Source organism: Scylla paramamosain, chromosome 18 (assembly GCF_035594125.1).
Source record: "Scylla paramamosain isolate STU-SP2022 chromosome 18, ASM3559412v1, whole genome shotgun sequence".
In the NCBI taxonomy this organism is placed as follows: domain Eukaryota; kingdom Metazoa; phylum Arthropoda; class Malacostraca; order Decapoda; family Portunidae; genus Scylla; species Scylla paramamosain.
The window spans coordinates 15,068,040-15,086,487 of record NC_087168.1 but is presented as its reverse complement, the minus strand read 5'-3'; the positions used below and the strand labels follow the sequence as shown (position 1 = coordinate 15,086,487).

The 18,448-nt window shown below is 35.4% G+C and overlaps 3 protein-coding genes across 3 annotated transcripts; 1 reads left to right on the top strand and 2 right to left on the bottom strand.

Annotated features, from left to right (window-relative positions):
• The first annotated feature begins 2,507 nt into the window (after positions 1 to 2,507).
• On the top strand, positions 2,508 to 5,318 carry LOC135109402 (uncharacterized). Its single transcript, XM_064020817.1, has 2 exons — positions 2,508 to 3,089; positions 4,490 to 5,318. The coding sequence occupies exons 1-2, from the start codon at positions 2,957 to 2,959 to the stop codon at positions 4,861 to 4,863; spliced, it is 507 nt and encodes a 168-aa protein (XP_063876887.1). The 5' UTR covers positions 2,508 to 2,956; the 3' UTR covers positions 4,864 to 5,318.
• Positions 3,118 to 5,865, bottom strand: LOC135109401 (putative nuclease HARBI1). Its single transcript, XM_064020816.1, has 2 exons — positions 5,318 to 5,865; positions 3,118 to 4,212 (listed from the first exon to the last, which is right to left on the bottom strand). Exons 1-2 carry the CDS (start codon positions 5,665 to 5,667, stop codon positions 3,297 to 3,299), a joined length of 1,266 nt encoding a protein of 421 aa, XP_063876886.1. The 5' UTR covers positions 5,668 to 5,865; the 3' UTR covers positions 3,118 to 3,296.
• Positions 5,866 to 10,268: 4,403 nt separating this feature from the next.
• Positions 10,269 to 18,406, bottom strand: LOC135109158 (glyoxylate/hydroxypyruvate reductase A-like). Its single transcript, XM_064020288.1, has 9 exons — positions 18,180 to 18,406; positions 16,283 to 16,383; positions 15,226 to 15,306; positions 14,872 to 14,991; positions 13,894 to 13,993; positions 12,769 to 12,865; positions 11,988 to 12,101; positions 11,666 to 11,822; positions 10,269 to 11,011 (listed from the first exon to the last, which is right to left on the bottom strand). Exons 1-9 carry the CDS (start codon positions 18,352 to 18,354, stop codon positions 10,880 to 10,882), a joined length of 1,077 nt encoding a protein of 358 aa, XP_063876358.1. The 5' UTR covers positions 18,355 to 18,406; the 3' UTR covers positions 10,269 to 10,879.
• Positions 18,407 to 18,448: the final 42 nt, after the last annotated feature.

Here is an 18,448-nt window from a genome sequence, read left to right as displayed (position 1 = left end):
TAAATATTTCATTTTGAAATTATTAAATATTATATTTTGGCCTTACCTCTGTCTCTTCCACTTGCCAGAGCTGTCTGTGGTCCTCATGAAGGGAACATAATTGAATCTATAGTTAATATCCCATAGCTAATCCAATAGTATCTGCCTTTACTGTATTTCTTATAAGCTTGCATTTACTTTTCCTTCTTGTACCATTGTTTTCCATATGGTGATCTGAATTGCAAGCAAGTATGTAGATTCTTACTTAGTTTCTTAGCAAGCAGTGGAAATCAATGTTAATGACTTTTTTATTATTTTAGCACTAATGTAATATTCTATAATCTGAAGATTTTTTACTGTTGTTATATATACCTCTTACAGTTGTAAAGAAAAAAATTATATATATATATATATATATATATATATATATATATATATATATATATATATATATATATATATATATATATATATATATATATATATATATATATATATATATATATATATATATATATATATATATATATATATATATATACTAATTAACTGCAGTTATACACTTTATGTGAAGTAGAGATAGGCCCACATAAACTTAAGATACAGCATTTTGCAGAAATAAGGGGAGTAAAATGCAAGGCTTATAAATTTGCTTGTCTGAGAACCCTGTGATAGAGTACACAACAGTATTCACAATCTTAGAAACACAATAAACCACAATTATGTAAAAAAGAAAAAAATCTCATTAATGTACAAATGTAATATTGTGCTGTTATATCTTGTAGGACAAGTGAATCTTGCCTTTACTTACTTGATTGTATCATAACACGCAATAACTGTTGTAATCTCATTCTTTTACTTAGAAATATTGTAAACAACAATTTAATCTGACGCTTTCATCCTTTTTCATTGGTTAAGAAGGTGGAGGAATAAAAGAAGCAAAATAACACTGTTGTGTGTTGATCTATACCCTCAATAGCGTTTCTGCTGGAAAGACTATTATAAGAATGATAATGTATAGGCTGGTTAGAACAGTGGAGAGAAGAATGACAAGGATGAGAAATATTCTTCACAAGAGAAGAAAACTCATGTACATTAATTACAGATGTAGGTTAAGAGGGTATCTGATAGAGATAAAAAGGAATATAACAAAGGGTGATTATAAATAAAATCCTTAAGGCTAGTGATCAGAATAGGATCAGAAATAACAGTTTAAACTTGATAAAGATTAAAAGAAAAACGAAGGATGAAATTGAATGATAGATGACTGCAATGGTCATCAGTACATTGGTCCAACATGGGGAGCGTTTTGCTTTGGTAGCTTATTTGCCCAGTGTGAACTGGAAAACTGTGGAACCGGCCGTTGTCGTGTTGCAGCAACGAACACGACCCCGGGCCTCTCGGTTTAACTGAAGTATAAGAACTTGCAAGCATCATGTAAGCAAATGGTGTAAAAAAAAAAAAAAAAAAAGTGGGTTAAATGAGGATTAGGGAATTTGACTTGTTAAACTGCACTATTTAGCCCTTGAATTTATTAATATGCGGTGTATAATATGCTAATTTTTACACTTCATATTTGTTCCTTAATCCTAACTTTAAGTATAAAAAGCTATGTAATATATATATATATATATATATATATATATATATATATATATATATATATATATATATATATATATATATATATATATATATATATATATATATATATATATATATATATATATATATATATATATATATATATATATATATATATATATATATATATATATATATATATATATGTGTCATGACAGGGCAAGGAAGTGGCAGGTGAAATAGAAATGACACCTCTCCTATATAGTGCTCCTCCTGGAACATCATTAAACAACATAATGTAATGTAGACATCCACATTTGTCTCCAGAAGCCTGCAGAATACGAGGACGGGCGGGAAGTGTGCGAAACTGAAATGTGAGGTGGTTGCTCGCTGACTTGGTTAGGTAGGAAACGTAAAACATTATTTTTGTTCATTCATTGTATAATATATTAAGATTTAACATGGAGAGAGAGAGAGAGAGAGAGAGACTTTAGTACTAAAATTAGCATGGTTGTCTGTATTTACTTCTTTCATTTCGATCTCTGCATTCATAGTCGGTATACCCACCACCATTTCATTTCACAAATCTAAATTTCTGTAGTAAATTATGCCTCTTTTATCCTGACATTGCAATTTTCTACATTTCATGTGTCCTCTCAAATATCCAACGTTACTTTCATTTGTAAGCAACAGTATTTTCATAATTTTCAACATAATCTGCCAATATTTTTGTATTAGTGTGTCTGTATTGCAATTAGGACTCTGCTTTCTTCTTTTTTTTCAGGTACTAACAATTATTATTCATTTAATCTTTTCCATAAATTAAGTTTTCAACTCAGTTAAATTTGTTGGTGTACTGTGTCTTTTTAATTTTTTTTTTTTTTTTTTATTTTGTGAGGGAACCACAGTTTTAACATTTATTGCCTTCATGATTTTTTTTTGTCTTGGAAGTGAAAATTAGTGGAGTGGTGAACAGTTTACCTGTTCTTGTATTATGCTTGTTGTATGATGTGGTGTAGTTGTTCAAGGGTTGCCAGGATACAAAGGAAATATATATGTAAAATGCTGGGCCTGTATTCTACATAGTGCTTATGGCTGACCATAACTAACTGTCATAGCTAGCAGAATTTATGACCATCAGTCTTATTACGCTGCGTTTACACCGAGCGAGTCGCGTCGAGTCGAGTCACGTCAAGTCAAGATGATTCATGACGCATCATGAATCGCCACCCCAGCTATAACATTGATTTGTATGGGTTTCTGAACGAAACCGTTTACACCGGATGCTTCGAGTCACGTCACGTCCTCTCGCGTCGCGTCACGTCGAGTCACATATAGGGCTGGGCCTATTTTTGACGTCAGTTACAGCGAGTCTGCCGTGGTGTCTGCAAGTATGCTGGTAGAAGACCTAATCAACTTAGTTCGAGAGCGCCCTGCTATTTATGATCCCAGTGACCCCAACCACCGGGATCGTGATGTCATTGCTTCCCTATGGAAGGAGGTTGCTGCTGCATTGTCGTGTACAGGTAAGACAACTGTTTCATTAATTTTGATCCATTTATTAGGCTATGAACTATACATTTATTGTATTCAGGTAAGACAACAGTTTTATTAATTTTGATCCATTTATTAGGCTGTGAACTAAATGTATACATACGGTTCATGTTACAGGTAAGACAATAATTTTATTCATATTAGGCTATGAACTATATATTTGACTAATTCACTATGAACTACACATTACGATGGATCGCTCGGTCTTGCCACTCAAGAGCTCCACCTGGGGAAATGAAATATTCCTTCAAGCTGTCGCGAACTGCCATAGCCTCTGCTGTAGCCCTATTGCTTCTTGTTGCAGTCAGGCTCGAGTTTGAAGAATGGGAATGTGTTGCATCATGAACATCATCACTTGGAAAGTAGTTGAAACTGTTTTCATGTTGGATGAAATTATGGAGTACACAAATGCTTTTCACCACTGCTTCAGATACTTCAACACTTGTCTCCATTGACGTCTGAAGTACACCAAATTTTTTAGCTAAAATTCCAAAGGCACGCTCTACTGTTATTCTAGCCCGGCTGATCCGATAGTTATATACTTTTTTAGGGTAGTCCAAGTCTTTTCTAGGATATGGCCTCATAATGTTAGGTTTCAGAGGAAAAGCTTCATCTCCCACAAGAAAGAAGGGTGTTTTGGTTACAGTATTTGGTATTTCACGTGATGGTGGAATGCCTAAACTACCACAGAGAAATGACCTACCCATGTTTGATTCAGTGAAAACTGAACTGTCACTGTTTCGTCCATATTGCCCTACATCAATCAGTGTGAAACAACAATTGGCATCAACAATAGGTAGCAGAACAATGGAATGGTAGCCTTTATAATTGTAAAAAAGTGATCCTGCTTTAGCTGGGCATTTCAGGCGACAGTGTTTGCCATCAATACTCCCAATACAGTTAGGAATATTCCATTGTTCAAAAAACGTTCTGGCTATTTCTTCCCACTGGTGTTCATCAGGTACAGGCAAATACTGTGGTTGTAGTGTTTCCCATATGGCTTTGCTGGTTTCCTTGACAATCTTGTGTACTGTGGCCTTGCCGATACGAAACTGGTAACCAAGGGAAGTCAAAGATTCTCCAGTAACCACATGCCTAAAAAGAAATATAGTAACAAGGTACAATAAATAACCGTTCAGTAGTGACATTCATTACTTACCATATAATATAATCCTGTCGTTTTTAAGGTACTTAGATCTATCTATCTATCTATCTATCTATATATATATATATATATATATATATATATATATATATATATATATATATATATATATATATATATATATATATATATATATATATATATATATATATATATATATTATTTATTAATTAATTTATTTATTTATTTTATTTAACTCTTTTACAGAACCCGAATGTAAGGACAAATGGCGCCACCTAAGAAGCAATTTTATGAGGGAAAGAAGAAAGAATAGTGAAAAACCATCTGGATCAGGTAATACACAGGCAAGGAGGTGGGTGTACTACGATGCCATGCAATTTCTGATCCCTTATGTGACGCCACGACCAATATCTTCAAACGTCCCTAAACCTCTTGATGAAGACACCTGTCATGAAACGGAAGATGCAGATCAAGATTCTTCACTTTCTGCTGTCATCGAAGCATCAGAAAATGCATCTCCTCAAGAGGCTGCCAGTAACGTCAAAACTTGTGAGGATCGCAGCAATGACAAGCCTATTCTTCCCAAATCAAAGAAGCCTTGTATCGCAAAAAAAAAATAGCAAGGCCAGTGCAGATGAGATAGATTTGCTTTTCTTAGACGAAATAAAACAACTGAGAGGAAAAGCGTCGTCACAAAATGATAATGACGGAGATCGCCAGTTTTTGTTAAGCCTGCTGCCTATGATGAAACAACTGTCGCCAATTGACAACATGGACATAAGAATTGAAATATATGAAGCCTTTCGTAGGAAGATGTTCAAGCCCGCACCCTCTGTCCAGTATGGGTACTGGACTGAACATAATCAATCACATACACCAACACCGTCACCAGGTACATCCCATGCAAGTGACAACTACGTAGAAAATAATGAATAGTTTTTTTAACCTCTGAGAAGTAATTTAGATGATCATGTTTCACTCACCATCAGGAATGCATTACTGCCATCAGCTCACTAATTTACTATTGCCGTACGTGTAATGATTTTTGTAATGTTCAATAAAAATACCTCTTACCTTAAAAAAATGGCCATTCTTTTTTCCGTTCCTATTGCACGCCTGTAGTTAGTGTTGATTTTCCTAATGGAAGGTCCAACCAACTCCACCAGCTTCTTGAAGTTTTCATTTGTCATCCTAAAAAAGTTGTAGAATTTTTCTGGATGGTTTACCAGGTCTGGGAATAAATGACTGAAGCTACCGAAATCTGGCCTCCTGGTGTTCAGATGATGCATCCAGATTCGAGTTTTATTTTTACGTCTGCGACGACGAAGCCAGAGCAATGCAGTTACTACAGCAAGAGAATATGCGTCCATTCTCCCTGAAATCAAATGGGTCACTGTGTAGTGACTTGACTCGGGTTGACGCATTCGGTGTAAACGGAGATACGTCGAAATGAATCGCTTCAAATGACTTGATGCGACTCGACTCGACGCGACTCGCTCGGTGTAAACGCAGCGTTTTTAACTTATCACGTGGTGTGACGTGACGCGACGTGACGCGCTTGGTGTAAACGCAGCCCTATGGCTGTCAGAAGTCGTTGGTCATATATCAATCACCATCTGCTGTTAGAACGCACGCTCACAATTTGTCAACTTTAAATTTATGGAATAAAATAGGTTTTTGACATTATTTTCTTGGATTTAAATTACTTTGACTTCATATTACAACTTTTGGAGAACTTAGTGTATCTAATCAAGAGAAACATGATATATAGAAAATTACGGCCAACAGCCTAAAACACAGGCTGCGCAAAACAAGGTCTGTTCATGTTTAGGAAAACTGACCATACCACTCCTGGTAATTATTTATAATAATACTTTATTGTCTCAAAGAAGGACATTATTTACTCTTAGTTACTAATATTTATTCTTATATTTATAATAAAAAAAAAAAAAAACTGGGAATCATGTTATGTACGATCATGTTGTCATGATATTTACAGACTTCTGGCGGTCATAAGTGCCACCAAGATAGGGTGAACCCTGTCGTAGCATTTGATGACTGATAATAGGAGTTTATGAATGATCAGAAGAGTTTATGACGGTTATGTCTCAAATGCGCCATTTTGTTTTGCTATTACCAACGGACTTAGCTACGACAGTTTGTAGAATATGGGCCCTGATGTTTATTTTCAATAACTTGGTGGCGTACAGAAGAGCATAGAGTCACGCATTCTGTCAGCCCTCAAGATAAACAGACCAGACTCTTGGTGCGAGGCACATGGGAGGCATGAGACACTGTGGGGCTGTGTCCGAACAGGACAGGAACAGCAGCAAAGCAGTCAAGTTGTAGATAGCAGCCGAAAGAAGCTTAAGGCACAAGATGAAGGCTGAAGCAGCTGAGAAGTGGGCAGCAGAACATGGACCCAGAGGAGGACACAAGGGCAGTAGAATCGGACACGGAATGCTGGGACGCCAAGCAATTTCCATACCACTGCAGCCACCATGAGTTTTAGTAGTTAGTTGATTGTAGGATTTTGTCTGTTTTCCAAGGAATGCAAAAGAAAATGCAATGTTGAAAGATTGCCATTTATCAATAAAAAAATATTGGTAGCACAGAGGAGTGGAAGCTGCCTCATCTGGTCAGCCCAAGGCAGGCAGCAGACTCAGGCTGCGAGGTGAGCCACCCAGGAGACTCTGTGAGGGGGGACAGTGTATGAAGCTGAAAACATGGCCTCATGGCTAGGTGTGACTGCCGGATAGAGTGACATGCAGGCCACCCCCCCAAAAAAAAAAAAAAAAAAAATTGTGTGTACTGTCTGAACAAACAATAATAATGATAACATGAAATGTGTACCAATTTTTTTTTATAATTACCAACTTTTTTGTTTGCAGATTAGTTTTTTTCACTATGAAAATCCAAAATTTTGTCATGCTGTCATTCTATTGACCGCAAAACTGTGGATGTTTGTTGCAGTCTGTTGGTATTACATACTGTATTAATATGTTATATACAGTAAAATCCCTCTTATCCGGCATTCGAGTATCCGGCAGCTTCAAGTATCCGGCACATTTTTCCCCGAGCCTTAAAATCAATAAAAAATCAATGTGTACTCATAATATCGATTAAAATTCCCGCGCGAGGCATACTTTGTCCCCTCGCCACCAGAGCACACTGCTTCGCGCCACCCGCGGCCCACTGCACGGTGTTTACTCGGTGACTCGGTCCCGCGTGTGCACTGTTTATTGCCTGATGCCTTCATCATGCCTAAAGTTGTAGAAAAGAGGAAGTGTGTTGTGCTTACACTTAAGCAGCTGATCAGATCAGCTGATCTTTGTTATGGTAAGATGCATGAGTGTAGGGTGGTGACTGTGGACATAATTTCACTTCTATTCAAGTATCCGGCAATATTCAAGTATCCGGCATGTCAGCAGTCCCGTTGATGCCGGATAAGAGGGATTTTACTGTAGTTACATGATTAAATCTTGGGTTGTTCATCACCATAGGTGGACATTATTGTGATAAATTATCGCGATAATTTATTGCGATAATGATACCATGTTGTCAGTTATCCTATAATTATTTTTGCCACGTTATTGATTCATTGGTATCACTGATACTTTTGGTTCCAGATTAATGATAATCAGTAATTTTAGTTTTTTGGAACATGGGCATATTGAAGTTTTAAACTTTCAAGATCAAATGTATTTATTTTACTTAAGTAGTACTTTTCATTAGTGAAGAGACAGGATAAACATTGAATTTGAAGTCTTTTCTAAGATTTTTCTAAGTCTTCTAAGATAAAGAAAAATAAAGATTTGGATTTATTATTCTTATTTAAAATATCATTATCATTGCTAGAATTGGGATTTTGGATTTATACTTTTATTGATTATCAGGTACCAGGCAATAAATTTATTGCTAGTTATTGATTATCAGTTATTGCCTATAAGGCTATTGTTTTTTATTTATTGGTTATCACGATATTTTTTTTTTTTTTGTTATTGCACTCAGGTATCTTCATCACTACTTTCATCACTAGGGCAACTCACTTCCACATTTAAATCCACACAAAATTTTGAAAACATTATGAGGTGATGATACACGTGTGGGCCTGTGGTGGTGTGGTGGGACTGTCCTTGCTGCATGGCTGTTTGGCTACTGGCTGGTGTTGTGGTGGATGCATCAACAGCTTCTTTAATAATTCAAATGATGTTTATGCCCTGTTCATGCATGTTCCTTTGTTACCTTTTGTAGTATTTCAAATTGACTTAAATACCCTTTGTTCCTGACATGTTCATTCATCACCCTCTGCAGTATGTACAGTCATACAGAAAATTATTCTTACCAAAGTGACATGAGTCATTTTGACTCACTGAACAATGAAATATGGGAAATATTGTTTGTGAAGGATGCATTGAATTACAGGACTTCAGTACACTTAAGTGTCTCATAATTTCTGCATTTGAGTCCCTCAAGACACAGAGTAACAATAGCACTACATGTTTCTTGTGAGTTCCCCATGCTGAATGGCTATGAAATGCCAGAGATTAGCTGATGTCACCTTGGTATCTGATATCTGTGACCTACGACTCTAAGGTGCAAATCATGATGTGATACACAACACAGACGGCCAGGCTTACTAACTATGTTGAAACTGCTAAAATCTCTCTAAACTTTGTGAAAGTTAGCATTCATAAGAATAAGGATAGTTTTCTATATGACTGTACTTCAAATCAACATCAGTGCTTTGTTTCTGTGGTTAATGTGTTGTCTTTTGTGCTGCTTTTTGTGCTATTATTTTTGGGGGGTATTTTTTTTCTGTATGGTGGCTGCTTGATCTAAGCCAAAGACAAAGTATCAGACCTCCATGTGGTAGGCACTTAACATGCTTTTGTTGGTTTTAGGAATGTTGAATGTTTCCAGGGTGATGACAGCACCTTGTTTCTGGATTATATCCTTAAACTCACAACTAACCACCATTGATAATGGTGTTCAGGAATTTAGGGTACCAATTTGTAAAGTCCACCACCTCATGCAACTCTTCCAGACAGAGTTGCTTCTGCTTTGTCATTAGCAGCTTCAGTGCAGACTTCATAGACACTCCACATGTTCTAATCTTTGCTCAGGAATTACCAAACCAAAGTTTATCCCCACCTTGTCTACCAGTACCAGGATGGTTCAGCATAACACTTGTTCAACACTTGGTCAATGATCTTGTCATTGTCAACTTGTTAAGGCCTGCTGGAATGTGAATCACTCTCCATGATGTGCAGCCATCTTTAAATTTGTTGTACTGCTCATTAATCTGTATGATACCTTGGTATTATTGTTGAAACCCTGCTTCACTTTCTAAATGCTTTCCGCACAGATATCGCCAAGCTTCAATCTATTATTCAATGGAAAATTTAAATTGATGAGCATCAAGTACACTCTCTCAAATTGGCAGACTATTAGTGACTGACAGTTATTGTACAGGAAGAAATTCACACATGTATATAAAGTAGTTTTATATTTCTTCACCAGAGGACGTGTGGTTGTATTTCCACGGAAAATTCAGGTTAATTTTTTTTTTATAAACATCATGTACTTTCTACTAATGAAATATAAAGTGACTAATGCCTGCTTCTGTATTTCCACCTTCCTATGACTTGGATTCCTTCAAGAGGGGTTTCAAGACACTTATCCTTCAATTTTTTTGGACCCTTTTGTGGGACTGGTATCTCAGTGGGCTTTTTTTTTTTTTTTTTTTTTTTTTTTTTTTGCCCTTGGCCAGTGTCCCTCCTACATAAGAATAAATAAATAGATAAATAAATTAAAAATAATAATGAATCCACCATGAAATCTGAGACAGAATTTTACCACCTCATGAGCTTGGCCACAGTGAAGTGAGAGTTGATGAGTTGAGTGTCATGGTGAAGAGAGAGAAACTCATCAGCATTTACACCTTGCTCACATCTACTTCTGATATCAAAACAGTCCAATCTGGTATATGAAGGAATAATAGGATAAGAAAAAGTGGGATATAGACACCTTAAGACACAGTGACTTATATTTGACAATCCATTGATAATCCTACATGAGGAAATACAATGCATACTTGCAAGTCCCTGTATAAAAACATAATTGCAAGGATGCAGTATGGTTTTAAGTAAGGAAGAGAGAATACTGTACTCATTGTTTGGCAACTGTAGGAAAAATATTTATGAAAAAAAAAATTAAGAAACTTTCTGAAGAAGAGATTTGAAAGTATCCTGAAAAATGGTGATATAAACAAGGAAGTTTGGATTAGAGGACTGGCAGGTCAGAGTGAAGATAGTTATGTACAAATGTGATATTCTGTTCATAGTTGAGGATGGATAGTGGTGAGTGATGAGTTCCTTACAAATGTTAAAGTGCATCAAGGATCAGCTGCAAACCCCCGTGTTGTTCACTTTGACTCACAAAGAGGTCTTACAAGCCAAAGTGGAAGGAACACATGAAGAGGTAGGGGAATTGATGGAAAATTGTGCAATTGTGAGAAGTGGTTGGAGGAAATTTAAAGAGCTATTGTTTTATTGACAGGACTCCATATTCTCCACTTCCATTCACTGACTGCTCATTTGTACATTCACACTTGTACAGTACATGCCACTTTAGTTAGTATCCAGCTTTCCAGTCAATGACATGACTAACTGGCTGGCCATTAATGAAGTTCTTGTAGTTCATGAGGAAGGCTTCAGTAACATCCTGAGCACGACTCACTCCAGCAGAATGGGGAGTCAGCATCACCTGAAGGCAATCATATAACCATCAACATGTGGGAGGGTTAACATTACATTGTTACCATGAACCATTTTTGACTCAGGCAGCAATTCCATAATTTTCTACCTGATTCTTATAGCTAGAACAATTTCAAGAAGGAAGTATCAAGACACCTCCACAACTGTATTAGAATCCTCTTTTGCTCACTTTATCAAGAGCATCAATTAAACTTTCCTGGGTTAACCATTATGAGGCAAGTTTCTAGATTCTTGAGTAAAGTAAGATTACAATGTAGAAAACATAATGTACTACTTGCATTTTTTATTAATCATATATATATATATATATATATATATATATATATATATATATATATATATATATATATATATATATATATATATATATATATATATATATATACTTTTTTTTTTTTAGATCTCAGAAAATCACCAAGTGCCTTGGGAAATCACTCAGCATCTGATGTGTATACTGCATCAAGTTTTACACTTAACTGGTGATGTGAGATATTTAATTTTGCTAAAGTTGGAGCACTGGTCCTCTGGGAAAGAGTGTTATTGGTTTCTAGTTGATCTGAAAATTCACCCAAGTACTATACTTATTAGATACTTTATTCATCTATCTCCAACAACAGCATGGGGTATTACAATGTTAACCTACCTTTGGGTGCTTCCAGAGGCCACTTTCTTTAGGCAATGGCTCTACTTCAAAAACATCTAGTATGGCTGCTGACAAGTATCCAGCATCAAGAGCTGTGATTAAATCTCCTTCACTAATGACATCACCTCTTCCAATATTGATGAATACTGCATCCTTTCTGTGAATGCATATTATACATAAGTACATATTATACATAAGCAATGCAAAATATAAATTTTAGGCAAATAATAAGCCTCAGAATATCAACCTTGTGTTAATATGAGAGATCCCTATGAGGTATCTGCATGATAGTTTCAGTCTTAAAAACTTTAAAAATATATACTTGGCATGCTTGAGGGTGTTCCCACCCAGCATTCCCCTGGTGTCTGGTGTAGATGGCATGATGTTTACAATATAGTCACATTGCCCCAGAAACTCATGCAGCTCACCAGTGTGCCTGCAAAATAACATATCTCACCTATTATCATAATATGCATCATCAATAGCAATGCAAGTATAAACCGTTTGAATTATCTTATTTGTCTTTGTAGTGTGAATTATCTTACTTATTTTTCTTTTGTAATTACCAAATAACAAAGACGGAATTATGAACTTGTGCAGTTACTGCACCATAATAGCATGAAATGTGACTGGTACTGAAAAACCAGTAGGAATAATTCTAATGTGTAACTGATGTCAGAAAAGCTCACTTTTGCCTTATTGTGCTACTTTTTGTTTTGTAACACTGCTGTAATATGAAAATAAGCTTCATAAACTAAAACAAAAAATAACATTACAGTAAACAGGCATCTGTATGCAACAATGCTGCTAAATGAATAGTGATCATAGAAAATGTGTACTTTTTGTTTATAAAGAACAGTGTGAGAACTTACTGGAATCATCCAAGATATATGTACACACACTAACATTCAACAAAACTAATTTAACTTTCATCTTCACTCCTAGAACCTTACAGGGAGAGGAGAGAGTACATCCCCACCACACACTTTTTACTTGGTTAACATTTACTGTGGTTGGATATTAATACATAAAATTAATAATTTCTGACTGTATTCCATGCAATGTTATCTGTTCAAATCTAAAATACAAAGATCATACTGTACCAATATTTGTCCACATCGTTTGACATGCGTTCAGGAGATGGTACGGTGCGGGTAAATGCGTGGACTTCAGAGTGGAATGTTTTTAAACTCCTGGCAACTAAAACAAATATGTTAGATGTATATTATTCATGAATGAATGCTTACATTATTGAAAGAGCAATTTAATTTTGAAAGGTATAGACTGAAAACACTCACTGCAGTACATTGTTATGCTACTAATAATGACACTTTATTGTTTGTTGAACATAACCATCTCTGACATATATTTTGTCTTGATGGTTTTATAAACACCTCTAAAATGGTTTTGGTAAAGTACAAAAGAACCCATAACTTAGAGATTGCAGTAGAGAGGTTAAGAAGAGAGTGCAAAGTGGATGTGACAGGAGGGGGAAGGTATGGAAGTGATGTGACAAGAAGGTTTCTGCAAAAATGGAAGGGAAGATATACAAAAATGTAGTGAGGCTATATTGTATGGTATGGAGATAAAAATCCTAGAGGCAGAATTGGTAGCAGCTAAAATGAACACCCTGTGATTTTCTCTAGGAATAATGGGATAGAACAAAATCAGGAATTAATACATCAGAGGCACAATGGATGTACATAAGTTTGATGGCAAAACTAAGAGGTGAAACTGAGGTGGTCTGTGCATGTCAGAAGGATAGGGAAAGAGTGCTGTATAATGGGAGAAGGATGTTGAAGGTGGATCTGCCTGACAGAAGAAAGGGGAAGACTTAAGAGGAAGTTTGAAGATGCAGTGAAAGATGTGCTTCTAATGAGTGTGACTGCAGAAGACAACATGCAGAAGGCTGATCCACTGTGATGATCATTAAGGAGTGATACAAGAACAATAATGAAAGAACCTGTAACTGGACAGACCTACAACTGAGCTCTTTCCCCACAGCTAGCCTATACTTTACAAGATCTACAAATAAAAATGTTGCCTCCCATGTCCTCTACCACAGAGACGAAAAATAAAAATCAAATAAGATAGGAAGATTCCAAAGTCAAACATTTCTGAAAGAAGAAACTATTACCTGGAAATGTCTTAAGGAAGTAGAGAACAGGCACTCTCATATAGCTATCAAGAGAATTTAGATGACAAGTACAAAAAGTACTTAATCTTACCTTCCTTGCCGATGTTGCCCATGCCTAACACACCCACTGTCATTTCCTTCAGGCTACGGTAATATGCAATTTTACCTGTGTGTTGCCATTCACTTTTCAGCTGTGTAAGGAAATATTTTCAGAGTAATTACATGTTTTTAGTAAAAATGGCTTTATACATATATTTTAGGAAACTGTACACATTTTGCATAAAGAGCTAGAGGTTGCTGAATTGGAGTAACAAGATATGACTGGTTGAATGACTTGATTTGAAGATTAGACTGAGGGATTTGGCTCTTCATTTGCTTAGAAGCTACTTAGTGCATTGAAATTTGAATATATAAAATTATACCTGATCCATGTATACTTAAAATAGGAAATGACAGTTATATTCCTAATTGATAGTTTATGGTGTCAGCAATAATAGTACATGTATTGTTTAAAATAAATCATGTTTGTTTTATCTGAATTAATGTATAAAACGTTATCTATATTCTAATCAATGTATACATAATGTGGTTAATAGTAACTACATATATTCCAATTTATTTTGTGGCATCAACAATACTGATTTTGTTGGTAAAATACATAATTTTTATTTGAGTTATCTTGATCAGTAAAAGAAGTAAACAATAGCAATGGAAAATCATGTGTTTGCACAATGTATAAGTAAAAACCTCGTGCTCATCAAATTTGCCCATGCATGATGCACTTCAAAGTAGTCACAAAGATTCTCTGCCAAATACTGACACTTACAACATGTGAAACTAGTGCTATTAATAGGTGAAGGAAACCAAATAAAAAATGATAATGAGATTTTCACCACATTACAAAGATAAGTAAATATAATGTTTGACATATGACGCAGAACCATAAAACTGTCATAACACCTGGTGCAGTGGCATGTGTGCCTTGTTATGAATCTGCAGGCATCACAAACATACACTCTTATGTAAGATTCAAGATAAACAGGTTTTTCTTCATCATGAAGTGACTTACCTGATACTGCTGGCAATCAAGCCAGCCACGTTCATGAATCAGAATCCAGCCCACCGTGTACTCCGCCATCAGCTGACTGAAGGTGTCACTAGCCATGCGGGACACAGGAAAGGGTGGGAGCTGAAAGATTGCTCTAATTTTATTGTACAGTACTGTGTACACATTTCTTTTAAATCCTATTTGCAGTAATAAGTTACATTTATGGTATTCAGTTTTTTTTTTTTTTTTTTTCGTGATGTTACTTTGAAAAATTCTGTATCTCACATTTAAATAAATACAGTAATATAATATTTTATGCAAAATAGCATATAAGAACTAAATTATCAACATTTAATTTAACATTTAATCTCTTACCTTCTCTGGATTCCTTAGAAATACTTCCACTCCTGCCCATGTTCCCTGTGCCCATTTTACTTTAGGTAGTTTATCTGAAATCTGAAAAGTATAATCATGCATGAAATTGTACAGATTCTGAATGTATTACATGTATTGTCACCATCTTGATTTTTTATAACCACATAATCCATCTGGAAACAGATGGAGAGTGAATGTTTATATAGAAAGATTTTGGTAGGGAGGAGGTAAAGAAGGCAATAACTAGGCCCAAATGGAGAAAGCTACAGATGTAGATGAAATAATTGCAAAAATGTTGAAATATGTAGGTTAAATGGCACTAGATTGGATACTTCTATAGTATGTGAACTGGCATAGAAGCAAGGAAAAGTATCAGATGAGTAGAGGAAAGCAGTTATTGTACCTCAGTATATAATGAGTGTAATAGTTATAAGGGAGAACGTCTTCTTAGTATGTCAGAAAGTCTATGGGAATCTTGACAGAGAGAGATGGAAGTGATTAAGGTGAATGATAATGACGAAAATGAAAGATGTATGAAAGAAAACAGTCATGAGGATCAAATTTTTTAAATCAAAATGATAAGAGTACTTAGAAAAGATAAGAAGTTGTATTCCGTCCTTGTTAACCATGGCACATTTGAGGCTGTGCATGATAAGGCATGGAAAGCAAAATACAAAACAATTTTTTACATGGCATTACCAACATTCCTTAATTTTACTGAATAGGTCACTTCACAAGATTCTTCAATCTACTTTTGGCGATGTTCTGTCTTTCAACCCACAACTTGAAATGTGCATAAAGAAACCAGGAGATGTCTCCTCAATCAGTGTTTTCAAGAGCTCACTGTCTAAAGTTTTCACAATATTATGGCTGAAGTTGAAAATAAATCAAACAAGACAGCAGTGAATGTTTGAAATATAATCAAGAAAGAGCTGTACTGGAGAGTACACACTGGATGTGGTATGGGTACTACTTACAGGTTTGAGTTGTATTACATTTGCAGGAATGTAAAAGACAACGGGTGACACACAAATCGCAAATTATATGATTTTTATACCTCAGCCAAGATGTTGTTGTCCACAAGCAGCACCTCAGCATCTTGCAGGGCAAGTATTTCTTCATCATAAATTTTCTTATTATATTTTTCTTCAACAGTACCTGATGAAAGATAATACAGACATCGGTATTTTCCCAAGTGGACACACTGCACTTACTATCCTCCATGTTATATGAGTATGTGTAGACCTTATAATAGTTTCATCAAAGTTGGTTCAATCTTATAAAAGAACTTGCCATGCAATATTATAAATATTTATATTTGGTGACCTAAGATCTTTGTGAGATGGTCAGTGAGGGTCTGTTCTCTCCTTCCATAGCAATCCAGTAGCTTTAACCTGGATAAGGATAAGTTCATGTTCTAGATAACTGCCCCTAACTTTAACAAATAGAAAATTAAATTTTTATGGGTATGTGATTGTTTCTATGGGAGTCTGGAAGAAAATGAGAATGTAAAAGATAAAACCAGACAAGAAATTTATATCTAGATTGGAAAAGATGCATCCAGGATATTTTGTGTGATCTGTTGATGCATCATGGGCATTTTTTAGTGGGAGTTGGCTGGCCATAGTAACAACACCCTCAGCTACTGTACCAAAATTAGTAATTACTTACTTTCCAGCAGTAATGTATTTCAGAAGACCAAAATACAGTATTCTTACCTGTTTATTCTGATATGGTAAGAATGATGGACACATTGAAAATTGTCAGAAATCCTTTATTTAACATTCCTGTAGACCTTCAAAGACTAAGTGCTTTGCAAATTGAACAAATGACCATGCAGCAGTGAAGGGCTTTTAAAAATCAAATATAATGTTGCAGCAGCTATAGGGTTTCACCACCTGGAATCCCTATAAAGTAATTTTCCTATCAGATCCCCATGTTTGTTGGGCAGGAGATGGGATTGAGGCAAAATGAGCCAGTTCTGAGATATTTTACTTGGGCCATAATTATTAACATGCCAAAATACAAGAAAGGTCTTTTGATAATGAAGTCTGTTACTGGTGTAGCAGTTCTAATACTATAAAGATGAAACAGCTGCAGGTCTTCATGAAGCATATGTGATTCATAATTAGGTGGCGGAACAAATTTTTATAATTGCACACTTCTTTTTCTGTTGAATGAAATTCTTTGGTTTGTCTTTTTTTTCAGTCAATCTGCCAGTTCTATAGTAATTCATTAATTTTCTTGATTTCTGGTCCCTCCAAAATTAGGAATCTGAGGGAGGGGGGATTAAAGAAATTATGAGAGCAGATCAAAGTTCACAAGAGAATTAAAGAAAATAATTGTCCTTACAAAATAAAATTCTCATGACCTAATTTTTTGACAAGTATGTTCAAACCTAACCAACAAGAATCAAATTTATAGAATTATGTCAGTGATTTACAATGAAGAACCAATGTGCCTTTTTACATTTTTATTTTATTTTAATTAATGAATGAATGAATGAATGAATTAATTAATTAATTAATTTATTTATTTTTATGTAGGAGGGACGTTGGCCAAAGGAAACAAAAATCCAATAAAAAAAAGTTTAATAATTATCTTTTGCAAAGTTAAAGTCAGATGTTAATCTTTTTTCAGTCTTATTTCGGTAAGCAGCATCATCCTCCACATCCTAAACAATTGGTTCATTGTTTAAATTCATCATTTTGATTACTCATGCCGTTAAATTGGATCGGTAGTTTTAGCGATGACAGTCATCTCGAGTTCTTCAATATTTAAGAGGGTCCGCCCTCCAACCCTCTCACCCCCCCCCCCACACACAAAAAAAAAAAAAAAAAAAATAGATGGCGAAATTCGGAGAACTGTGCCACCAGTGCATGTTATATCTGAGGACCTTGAGCTGTTATTAAAGGGTGACAACTTCTCACTATAGCAAAACAGTGATGTGATACCTTTGTGCTGGACTTCTATTACATTCACGTCGGGAAGCTTCTCTTGAACAAGTTTAGCCAATCGTGGGATTACCGAGAGCACGTATACTGTTCTCCCCGTGGCTGCCATCCTCGTATCTGGTAACCAACTATAATAGCAGCCGGTCTTATCTAATGACCTTGGAGAGTATATCATAGCAGCTGTTAATTCCCTTTTGCTGATTATAGGCTATTTTTTATTTATTTTTTTTTTTAATCCAGTTATGAAACGTGGCTGTTCATTTATGTGA